The 12,812-nt window shown below is 39.3% G+C and overlaps 1 protein-coding gene across 1 annotated transcript in view; it reads right to left on the bottom strand.

The window, feature by feature from the left end:
- The window catches only part of ano8b (anoctamin 8b), a 46,902-nt gene extending 34,148 nt beyond the window's left edge, over positions 1–12,754 (bottom strand). Inside the window, exon 1 of the mRNA XM_015041556.1 lies at positions 12,355–12,754. Within this exon, the coding sequence (XP_014897042.1) occupies positions 12,355–12,514 (160 nt within the window). The 5' untranslated portion in view covers positions 12,515–12,754. The remainder of the gene's footprint in view (positions 1–12,354) is intronic.
- Positions 12,755–12,812: the final 58 nt, after the last annotated feature.

The raw sequence follows: 12,812 nt of genomic DNA, 5'->3' as shown, positions 1-12,812 counted from the left end.
CTTAACAGGTTGTTGCTAAGCAACCACATGTTGCTCAACAGGTTGTTGCTCGGTGACCACATGTTACTCAACAGGTTGTTGCTAAGTAACCAAATAATGACTTAGTTGATCTCACCAACCTAACTTAGGTCGCTGAGAGGCAAAGTAGCTAAAGGCTTTTCTCTGCCTACATCCCCCAGAATGCTGTGCAGTTCTGGATTGAACATTTGAATATTCGATTAGACATATTTTCTATTGATAGTGATCACATGCCTTTTACAATATTGTTTGTTATTGATTTATTTTGATATAACCGATATTAATAACTGTGGTGATGATGATTGCTATTTTATATATTGTGCAGCTCAATCGAAGAATGAAAAGGTACAAAATCTGAAAAAAATATAAACAGATACAAAAGAACACAAATTTTGAGAACTCTCTCCCAGTCCAAAACCCGACTTCAGTTTTTAATAATCTAATCACTTCTACATTTTGAATCCTTCCTTTCCTTTCCATTCATCTCCAGTTATCCTTTGTTTTAAACAATACCGAAGGAGGGTTCAGGAAAACTGCTGAACCTTTAACTCAGAGCTTAATGTTGCTGGTGTAAATCTGCCTGATGTCTTCCTGTGTCTCAGTAGTGACGTTACATAACAAGCCATTTTATGAAGGTTAACTGACTTACTAAGAGTAATGGACGACTTTGGTCGGCATCAAAATAAAGGAAATTCAGTTTGTGTTTCATCTCAGGAAGTCGTTCTAATTATGGTGACAATAAGATAATCTGAACTTCCAGTGCAACCCAGTAATCACTGAGTAAAGTGTTGTTTTATATCCAACATCTATTAGAAAATATCCTGAATTTTACAAGACCGGCAGCAGTGAGTCAGACGGACGACTTGAATAGCTGATCTGTGTGATCTATTTCTGGACAATAGAGACGCAGAAGCCTCAGAGTCCGATCAATATCCCCGAGGAACCAGTGATTATTGTAGATTACTACAACACCCCTCCCATTTCCTTTCCTACTCAGCGAGAAGCAGAAGAAGATATTACTAATAACTTAGTCAGCGCTGATTCCCTAAGCCTTTGATAGCTGAAAATGTATGCAACAGTACATCTCGATTTATTCAGCTCTTTGTAAGCATTTAGACAAATGAAAATGAGCATTAAAGGCTTTTGCTGTTCCACAAAAGGGCATTACTAGATCTTGGTTTGAGTCCTATTTAGATTCTACTGAATGTCTCTCAAACTCCCAGCATTTCTGATCTCATAAAGTCACTTCAGCACTTAACCTGCACCTGTGCTGCTGGGTCATCAGAGAATTTATCGTCACACTGGAGTCACACCAATAAGAGCCTCACTGGTCTGGCAGCACTTCAAGTAAGTTCTAGTAATTTATTTATTGCTGCCATGCGGCAATCCTGCCTCGTTGCCTCGTTGCAGCCAAAGCAATCTCACCATGAAACGTACAACCTACAATCTCCAGGCCAATAAACTAAATGCTGCAATCAAAAAGCCCTTAAACACGGAGATTATTTTATATTCTTTACAATGGATTTCTGATTGTTTAAGAATTTATTGACATTAATCTGAACTTACAAGTATTTACAGGTCCTTTGGGTTTTTCATTTTTTCCAAGGGCTAAGTTTGAACGCTGGGATGACCGAGAACAAAACATTCAAGAGTTGACTCTTGAATGTTTGACTTAATTAATAAAAAAGTTAACACAACTTACTACTAAGCTTATCTTTCACAAACTCACATTTAGGTTCAAAATCTAAAACTCACTAAATGTATTTGACTTAGAGTATAATAGAGTAGCCACAACTAAATGCAGCTCAAACGTTTTACCTCTGAACAAGCTACTTAAAAAAGCAATCAAGTCAAATTTACTTGTACAGCAGATTTCAGCAACAAGGCGATTCAAAATGAAGGTTTTGGAGTGACTAGTCAAAGCCTGGATTTAAATCCAATTAAGAGGCGGTGGCATAACACCTGATCAATAATGCTTGAAGACCCTATAACTAATCAAATTTAGCTAAAAAAAAAAGAGCAAGCCAGGTTTTCTTCACAGTGATTGTGCAAGACTGAAGGTACAGAGTAAGACTCCAGTTTTTTGTTTAAGGGGAAATTAAGTGACTCAAGTGATCAATCTAAGTGAAATTACTTTAACATAAGGCCAGCTTAGAAAGGAGAGCTTAGATTACTTAAAAGATAAGTTAAAAACTTCATTTAGTGCTTATTCTGGTCGTTTTGTTGTAATGTATGACAGACAAAATGCGGAAAGGGAGGTATAAGTTACATAACAACCAATTTAATAAAGAGTTTAAAAATACACTTTTAAAAAGACTGAGCGGCGCAGAACAGAAGAATAACATGAGGAAGACAAAGACAATGGGGAGCAGAAGAGTACATAAGCAGATGTAATCAAGGGAATGAGGAACAGCTGGAGGGAAAGCAAAACAGAAGAGGAATGACGAGATAGAAAACCTCATTCCTCTTCGTCACGTTGTGTTTCGCTGTGGTGAGAAACACGCTGAGGGAAGGAGGAAGAGAGAGGATACAATCAAATGAAGGGAAAACCCAGACACTATCAAACAGTAGCAAAACGAAATATTAACATGAACAATTACTGAAAGAAACACTAATAAAAGAAACAAAACTCTAAAAGCATAAGCCAAGAAGTAAACAAACAGGAATGAATTAAGGCAAGATCTAAGTAAAGCAATAAAGAAAAGATCAAAACAGAAACAAGAGAAGGTAGACGTTAACTACGGATTATGACCTGTGTGACAAATAAGCAAAATCAAAATACATTTACATCCTGCTGTCAGGATGTAAATAGGATGTACACAGAGTTATGTTTTCACAATACTGGATAATGATTAAATTAAATTAAAAGACTGCTACATTTTATTTAACTCCATGTATTCTGCTAAAATTAACACAAAACATTTAGCTTATTATATGAAGTCCTTCACAACACCAACACAGCTACATAAAACACAGAATATAAACGGATTCAGGTGATTTTTGTCAGCATTTTTATATTTTAGCTTCTTTGTTTTCTGATCCAATCAGTGTATGTGCTTTCTTTCCACAGAGCTGCGGTCGACCCTCGGCTCGGTGGATGGGTTTTGAAGGTTAAATGTATCAGCATCGTGAAGACACACAAGGACAGAGCCATTAAATTAATTCAGCGCCCCAGTGACTGAGGATGGATTCAGGAAAGATAATAAATAAATACCGTAAGAGACGCCACAGACTGCAATTTATTCAAATTTAAAAGCTTTACTGTCCTCAGCTGCCAGCTTCTGAGACTGACAACAAAGGAGAAAATGATTTGTTGCCATCAAAGATGAGAAATTTACTCTCTGACAGGATAGCAATAAATTCTTATTCCATTGCAAAATCTGCAGTAAACTTCATACACCTCTCATTCATTACGTAAAAAAACTGGAAGAGAAAAAAGCAATAAAACAATCCTAAGATATGCAGCAGGACGTCTGCAAACAAACAGATAATTCTGCCTTATGCTGAGGTTTAACTCTGAAATTTAGCCTCTTGAAGAGGCTAATAAGGAGGTGAGGATGAGGATTGATTGCACCTCTACCAAACAAATCAAAAAGAGTGGCCAAACCAAATGAGTCACAGGAGGGTGTTATCAGATAAACAAGAACGGCAGAGGAACAAGATGTGCAATAAAGTGGCTTAAAACTCCCCAGCTTCACATTGAGCGCCTCTGTGCAGATGCAGACACGGATAATACGTCCATTTATGAGCTGTGGAAGACAGAACAATCCTCTTTGCACTTTCCCAGCCCTCCAGTTGTTGAGGATGGGGAACGGAACGAATGTGGAGCAATTCTCTGCCACCAAGCCTAAAAGCAGCATTCTTTACCACGGTCATTGTTTGTCTGCAGGGTGTGCTCAGCAGCTAAGAAAAAGGCAAATCAAACCAAAGCTTAGTGAAGTTATAGAAAATGAAGGGCAGGATCGCCAAGCCCCCTTTAATCCCACTTCTTCTTCTTCTTCTTCTGGTCACGCACTGCTTTGATCACAGCCTAAACTCAGCGGCAAAATCTCTGCTACACATCTTAGAAAGCACAGAATGGGCAACACCAGGAGCTGTTCTATCTGTACTTTAAAGTATTTTAAGCTCTCGGGTGTGCATTATCATTTTTCTGCACAAGGTTTGATAATCTTCATGGCTATAAATGGAAAAGTGTGAACATCAAGACAGCATAAATAGGGACTCAGAAGTTGGTGGTGCGTCTCTGGAGGCAAAGATGCATTATATACGAACAGATAAAGACATTAAAACATGAGAATTAAGGGCGAGTAAGTCATTACTTGCAAGGCAAATTGTTTATCACAACTTAGGAAAATTGTCTGTAGCTTCCTGAAACATCTCTGTATGTCCAGTAGCTCCAGGTTTGGCCATCTACAGAGCTGCAGAAACAAAAAGAAAGTGGTTTTTCAAAAGTCCCTCATAGAACAGGCGAGTGGGAAAACCAAACATCTACACCTGCCTGTTGAACCAGTTTCAAAAATGATAGTATTTCCTTGAAGGCTTTCACAGTGTGAGGAAGTTTAGAGTCAAAGGTATATGAAACCCTTTGAAGGGACTGAATGATAAGTCATCAAAAACAAGACAATTAAATGTGATTACTTGTAAAGAATAAACTCAGAATTAACACAAGAGTTCTCATGCCGCAGTCTGATGTTCTTTACGCTAATACTCTATCATCTAAATTTAACAACTTTCAAAATGTTGTATTAAAGCATGGACCAGATATTAAGGCACTGTTTATTTATTTTTAAATAAGGTGAGGCAGTGTCCTGGAATTTCAGTTATTCTGCACTGCTGGGCAGCTTCCTGAAAGAATCATGCTTGACTTTTTCCTCACTTACAAGTACCATATCTCTCTTCAGTGGTGCAGAGAAATATGCAACTTTAAAAATGTTTCCCTCCTATGCATTTGCCCTGCAACATCCACAGTTTTGTTGCCAGCTACTCCCTCCTGCCACAGACCTTTTTCCACAGGTCAAACATTTCCAGCTGTCAGAGGTCACATATGTCATGTTTCATACATAAGCACGGTGGAGGGTGGAGGGTCTGTGGTGCTTTGGGCCTGTTTCTCTTCTCTACTTTGTTAGAAAGAATAGCATCAAGAACTCTTTGCAATATCATAAATGCTACTATGAAAGCTCCACAGCAACAATTCATTGTACACATTTACTACTTTTGACAATAAAAGTTGAAGGGTCATGTACTTATAAAAATAATTTTTTATTTCTTATTATGTACATCAATTTTTACAGCAAAACAGAATCAAAATATTTTAATATTTCTAACTGTTTGTAACATTTTCAGGCAATAATGTTCATGTATCACTTTAATAAGAGCATAATGAGTAAAACTACATAATTGTCAGAAGTTACTGAAGTGAAATGGATTCAGCCGACTCATTTACTCCAACGAAACATTTACTCCATCTGAACAAGTCAAGATTTTTGTGGCACAAGAAATTAAAGTGACACAGCTGAGACAGTACAAATGTAAATTATAAAAGAAACATTATATTTTGACAGGCAGCAATTAATGTGAAGCCAGAACACGATACGCCTAATAAGGTCAGATTAGCATCAATAGCAATTAGACGAATCACTGTTGCTCTGAGGAACATATGAGCTTATAGTTTATATTTGCAGAAACATAAAACGTCTGTTTTAAAAGGACGGAGCCCAGAGGAGCCCTGGTTGCTGCTATGACATCACTGTGGCACTGTGATTTTATTATGATGAGTACTTTGTTGTTTCTTTCCTAAAGTAATACCCCAGTTGTGTGCTTGACCCTTCAGCTGAGGTTAATAAAGACAAAATCTCAGCAGCAGCAAGGTCATCCAAAGTGCAGCTCAGCACATACTCCACCACAGAAGAAGAGCAGGAAAACAGAAAACGCATCGAATAACCAATGTAGGCTCAGAAGCGGATGCAGCAGAGAAACGCATTAAGCTGGGAGTCACTAGGCGAACATACTGCTGGTATTTTATCATACAGAACAGCATTCCTCAGCCCCTTCACTTATGAAGCTGTGGGAGGGCCAAAGCCAGCGGCTCATACAGTCTGCTGCTGAGAAAACAGCTTTTCCTTTCCACACTTCAGAGGGTGCTTTTCTCCCTTTCAGTGCTGTTGAATTCGGAGAAACCCGTGTGACACAGAACCTGTCAGAGGTAAAGCTGAAGTATTCAACTTTATTTAAGTGGCTGGACCACAGCCAAAGTGCAGATTTCCACTTAAGACCTTCTCTCCATGCGCTTTCCAGATTATAAAGAGCGGTTATTAATAGCAAGCATCAAGTGTGGAGTTAATAAATAAGTTTACAAGGAAGCAAACAGATCATGACATAAATACAAAACCTTCTTCAACATTTTATGAAGCTTTATATAAACCAGAACCAAAGCAAAATATAAGAATTGGTCCAGAACGCAGATGGAAACACGAACGCAAAATGTGACTGTGTTGTGGTTAAGACAGTGTTGGCATGCTACATCTAAAACTACAGCTGTAACTTGGCTGAGGGTTTTATTTAATTAGCAATAAACAAGTGAATTTGAATTAAATCTCATCCCACAGTAACACATTTGCAACATGATCAGGAAAAACTCTGATTTCTGTAATTGCTTCACTAGGATGTATTTATTTGGAAACTTAAAAATCTTTTCACTTTTAGATAATAGATAAAGAAAGTTTGAAAACAAAATTGTAAAATTGTTTTCCTTCTTAAAGAAATTTGAATTCTCATTCCTGTATATGACAAAGAAAAGAGAGCCCTTATTATTGACTCTGCAGAAAGCCGGTGACCTCTGGTCACTTTGCGCCTCAACATCTGCTGACCCCACTCTGTGAATTTACTTCTTGGCTGAGTTGCTGTTGTTCCCATTGTGCTGATAGTGGGAATATTTAGTCGCAAGTAAATTGCATGACTCCATCTATTGCACAGGCAGCAAACTATCATGGTACCAAGCTGAAACTCACTGAAGTGCTGAGAAAAAAAGAGTCTGAACACCTGACAGTGCTGGATTTTATACACTTAATGACTTGCAGGGGTGACCAGTCATAGAACCTGGAAAACACTGTTTTCACTTACATTCAGCTCATTATTACAATAAAGTTTGTGAGAATTAATTTATATCTGTCAAAATGTCAGCAAAGTCTTCAAATTTCTACCTCAAACCGGTGGACATCACATCTTTTTCCTCAGCGAGATTGAATATAAGCGTATGTTTCACATATCCCTGGCAGCTGATTGGACAGCCAGAAAATACATGACCTAATTTCCACAACACAGAACCTTATCAGCGTCAGCCTCACAGGGAACACGGTCTAATTGCTGTGACTTTTATGTTGCGTTTTCTAATGACGAGAGATTAATTAATCCTTGAAACGAGTGTTTGAGCTACAAAGGATGGTGGCATCAAGGATCAAAGTCATCGAGGTCTACTGTGGCAGGATTAGGAAAACACGGAAGACGGATGGAGACAATCTGAGACTCCAGAGAAGAAAATCCTTCCAAGCTGCCACCAAAGTCTCCGCTGAATGAAGAAGTCGGCGCTCCTGCCACTGCGTAAGCTGACTGACAGCCACACATGTGAGGGTGGTCATGTGATATCGTGGTATTTCAGCCCCATACCTTGATTAAGAAAGACAAACCACATTTAGCATGCATTCCAGCAACAAAGCTCCCTCCGGGCAAAACCTGGACTGATAGATTCAGTCACAGTGAAAAGAAAGTACACCTCCTTTCAGCTCTAGGGTTTTACAAATCAAGCCATGAATTTTTTTTTAATGAGTTCTGTTATTTAACTGTAACATCAAATGTAGAAAAACACACAGCAACGTCCCTAATTCTTCTTTTCTTCAAGAAAAATCAAGCCAAAATAAAAATACTGTTTGTGAAAACTCTCTATAGCGTCTGATCAGAGAGAACCAATAACCAGCAACACCTCCCTCAATTCATCTCTATTAAACTGAATTCAATTCAGTTCAACTCAAAGTAATTTAAAGGGAAATTAGGTTTTGTTGTAACTAATATAATCTTATAATCGTTGTTGTGGATGGTGATGCTGTAGACAGGATGGTTCTCTGGTAGCAGTCACTCTTGCAACAAATTTGAAAAAGCCTCTGACGAAAGGCTGCTGTTGCCAAGCACTGCTAATCCACCTCATTTGCTTTTGCCACTCCCCTTTAAAGCTTTGTCTGGCCATACGGTTAGAAAGCTGAGACGTTGGAGTTGGGGATATGATCCTTGAATGTTATGATCAGTGGAAGAGATGAACTTCCTCCCTCTCTCTGCTTTGCATCCAGGAAGCTTCCTCTTTAATCCCTCAGGGATTTTGGTTCATAGTTCAGCTATAATAATCAGTTGCTCCCAGTTATGAAAATAATATGTTGTCGTCATCATAATAACTGTCAGAAAGTAAAAAGGTGAAAACAAAAATCCTTCCAGTTGCACTGCATCCAAAACCAGAGGCAATAACTGTCCACACATGCAACCTAAAAAACTGTGAGCAGGAACAAACAGAGAATAAATCAGAAACAAACTTACTCCAACATGCAGCCACCTTGAGTTCTAGAAACAGTTTTTCATGTTGTGGAAGGATTTTCGACCTCTACTCTTCCTTCAAATTAGCTTTCATTCAGTGAGGTTTGCTGGTATTCTCCTCATTTCCCCATGAAGCTCATCAGCCAGACTGACGTCTGGACTTTAACAGGGCCACTGCACAATCTTAATTTTGTTCTTTTTCACTCATTTTGTTGTAAATGTGCTGCTGTATTTCGGATAATTGTCCCGTTGATGACCCAGTTTGGATAGGATGATTTTATGAAGGACTCTTTATTATTCAAACACTGTTGTTGTTCCAGAAGTGGTTTATTGAGTTCCTACTCTACAAATCAATGTTTTGCTGCCATACTGTTTTTAAAAAGAAGAAGTTTTGTCACAGCAAAGCTCCCAAACAAGACAAGCTTGTTCAGATATTTCCTTACTCTCCTGTTATGTAGTTTAAATCTGATATGCTCACTAAGACTGATGTCCTGTAAGATAAATACCTGGAATGTGTGAAGGGTGTGTGTTTTTGTATAAAACATGTTTAAATCAAGAAAGAATACATTTAAAATGTCTTGATTTCATTGGTTATTTTGTATGATCACTGTGACTTTACCTGAAAGATTAAACTGATTGAGAGTGAGTAGATTCTACGTCTGCCTATCTATGAGTGTTTGACTCTCAATAAAAAAAATCACAGCGTTGGAACAAGTTTTCATCAAAACAACACAAAATATATAATTCGTCTCCCTTTGAGGAAAAAAATGGATTTGTTGCTTTTCTCTAGATCCACATGTTTCTGTTCCCTCATTTTTGTACGATTAATGTAAAATATTTAAGGCTTTACAGTAGAGCTGCGTAATATGTCATCATCACAATGTTTGGAGTGCAGTAACTGTTGGCTAATATATTCCAGCATTATGAACTTGCATTATTCATGCTAATGTCATATTTAGCCAGCTGGATAGTCTCACGGCGGACGCTAATGACATTACCAAAAATGCTAAAGGTCACAGAGAGATGGAAGCACAGATGAGAAAGAGAGGAATAAATAAAACAGGAAACTGATCAAATATTATCAACCATCGCAAAAATGTCTAATATTTTGCAGTCTAACAAGCATAAATATCAAATAGAGACAAAAGTCATACTGGTAGGTTTCACAGTAAGAGATAAGATCAGTGCAAACTGTCAACAAAATGGAAGGAGTGCAGCATAATGTAAGGTGCTGTTCAGGTCATCTGTTTTTATGTTGCAATATCACAGGCTTAGAAAAAAACACTATCAGTTTTTATCCAACATCATGCAGCCCTATTTTAACACCTAGTAGATTTGATATTAACTCAATACAATGGTATTTAAGAAACATCTACACATTATCTCAAAAGTTACGATTCATTCATTGTATTCTTTCTTAAATGTTTCAAACTCTGAGTCCTTTCCTTTGTTCCTCTACCGCCACCAACAAATGAAGCCATTCAATTAATCTGTGCTCCACTGACCCTCCAGAGTGTTCGTGACCCATTCAAACACCCGGTGGTGCCACCCTCTTAGGAGGATGACATCAGCGTGCTCGTCCAGTCAGCTGCTGCCTGCTCAGGTTACCTCCACCGACAGTGGAAAGGAGCGCTCATGTGCTGCTGACAGCTCCACTGCATCACTCTGCAGCAGTGCTGGCATCGAGCACGGAGGCCGTCTCTGCACCCTGCATGCAGGAAAACAGTCCAGCCAAGGCTTCTCCTAACGATGAGGTCTGATCCAGAAATATCAAAACCATAACACTCCACCTAGGCAGCTGAATCGCACAAAAACGTGATCATCATCACGTTAGGAGAGTCTAAAGAATGAACAACACCACAAACAAAACACAATAAGTAGTCCAACCTCTCGTGCTGAACAACAAGCTGGTATGTATGGCCAGACGGTGAAAAATCCACTTGAAATCTACAGCGACTTCCTAGTAAATCACACTACTTAAACCTTTTCACATTTTGTCACATTACAACCAAAAACTTCTATTTTCTTTTTAGGATTTTATGTGATAATTGAGAAATACAAAAAACTTTTTGGGGAAAGTTTCTACCAACTTTATCTAAAAACAGAAATTTGTTTCAACAAGTTGAGTCACACCAGCTGCGTTTACATCGACCATAAAACTGCACAAATTTGCTTAATGGAAACACGGCAATTTTGAAAAAACTTGTGTTTTTCTATAAAAAGTTTTTGCACTAGAATGAGGTGTTTTTTTTTTGTTTTTTTTTTTTGCTGCATTGAAGTTAGTGTATTTCGCAAAATTGCAATGGAAACACTTTTTATTGCGTCGCACAAGTCGTGATAAAAACTGAACGTTACTACTGGCAGAAAAGACAACAGGAAGTGACAGGAGAATGATGGCGCAGCATGTTTTTTAATTTGTTAACAAACTTATTCATGTGTGATTTTAATTAGAAACACCACAAATGCGAAATTTTATTTTTTCGAAACTAGCAGAATATTGGCAAAGTTTTGCAGACATTAGTAATGGAAATGCAGCTCGTGTCTGTGAAAAGCAATTTTTAAGTCTTTCCAAACATTCTCATTATTTTTAGGTCTGAACTTTGACTGAGCCCTCCAAACACGACAATGCTTGGTTCTAAATAACACCATTAAAACACTGTTTGGGCCTTTGAGAACCTCTAACCGAGTTTTGTCCTCACAAGTTTTCCTGTCTTTTCTAAAGAAAAAAACGTCCTACAAGGTTTCTACTAAAGTGCACATGAGGCTTCTTGTAGCTCTCTATCAACAATGTCTTACTTCTTGCCCTCATACATACTATTGATCATGTTTCAATTGCAATATATATTGTTATTGATTTAATGTTCAGCCCTATTTTAAAATATACTTCTAGATGATGACATTTAGGACCTTTCGATTTTGTCTGTCCTCTGTCTTTGGTTGTTTTAGCATAGTATACATCAGCAATTTTAGTCTTTTCAATTTAAACTACTTCTTTTACTTTCTAAAGCGCTGTGAGTTGTGCTTTCAGTTGACAGATTCTCCCACCTGAGCTGTGAATCTCTGCAGCTCCTCCAGAGTTAACACCAGCCTGCTATTTTTATCATTTCCAATATCCTGCAAATTAAGGTGGACGGCCCTGTTTTGGTAGGTTGCCGTACTCTGAACTGAACTGAACCTGATGTTTTTTAATAATTATTGGATTTTGTATTAAATTACACACAGTTTCCCCATAGGGGGACACCATATTTAGTTGTGCTAGGTTTTACTTAGGGGTAATAGAGTGGAAAGGGGCCTGAATGCATGTGCTCTCCTCAGATTTCTGGTTGTAATGTGAAAATAAAAGTGAAATACTTTTGCAGGGCATCATCTGCAATAGTTCAGAAAATCCCTGGGTGACGAAAATATTTGTTTACAAAGAAGAGTGAACAACTGCAGGCCTAACAGACATTATGCAGCAAAAAAGCAGCTCAGAGGAACGGTGTAGTAATAATGCTGGGACAGGAGGTGGTAATAAGCTACTCATTACTCAACAATAAGGTCAAACTAGCTCTAGATGTGCATAATGAAGCCATCTCTCTAAGCAGAGGCAAAAACAGACATATTCCGGGCAAGAAGTGCAGGTAACACCATGAATTACAGGCCTGGAGTGACACGATGTGATCGTTTTGGGGAGACAAAGGAGGAGGAGGAAGAATGGTGCTGCTGTTTCACCTGTCCTCTCCTCCGACTCCAAGCCTCACCGTCCGAAGCGACGCGACTCACCCAGGACTCCCGAGGAGCTCTGTTGCGGGGCAGAACCCGGCTCCGGCCTCTCCGAGTCCCCCTGCTGCGCTCGGTGTCGGTGGCGGGAGCTCTCGGAGCCGTCGCCGGAGGTGGTCGCACCCCCGGCGGCCGCAGCGCCTCCCGTCCCCGCGTCGGGCATGCTCTCTATCAGCGAGGAGAGACGCAAGATGAAGGTATTGTCCGGGAAATGAGGCAGCGGTGTCGCATCTCAGGAGGGAGGCAGCGCATGGGTGAAGGAAGGGGCTCTGTTAAAGGAGAGGAGTGAAAGTGAAGTGAAGGTTGTCGGTGAGGCGGCGGATCATCCTGGCGCGGCTCTGGAGCTGGATGCGCGGCTAGATGGAGAGAGCTGCTCGGATGAGGACTGGAGGAGGGACAAAGACAGGGAGGGCGGGGGGAGGGGGCTGGATGACACACTCATTCCACCTTACAGCGGTTCA

The sequence above is a fragment of the Poecilia latipinna genome, unplaced genomic scaffold (assembly GCF_001443285.1).
Source record: "Poecilia latipinna isolate Pla-1442-1.1 unplaced genomic scaffold, P_latipinna-1.0 Scaffold557, whole genome shotgun sequence".
In the NCBI taxonomy this organism is placed as follows: Eukaryota; Metazoa; Chordata; class Actinopteri; order Cyprinodontiformes; family Poeciliidae; genus Poecilia; species Poecilia latipinna.
The sequence above is the reverse complement of the archived record's forward strand: the minus strand, read 5'-3'. Positions and strand labels throughout refer to the sequence as shown.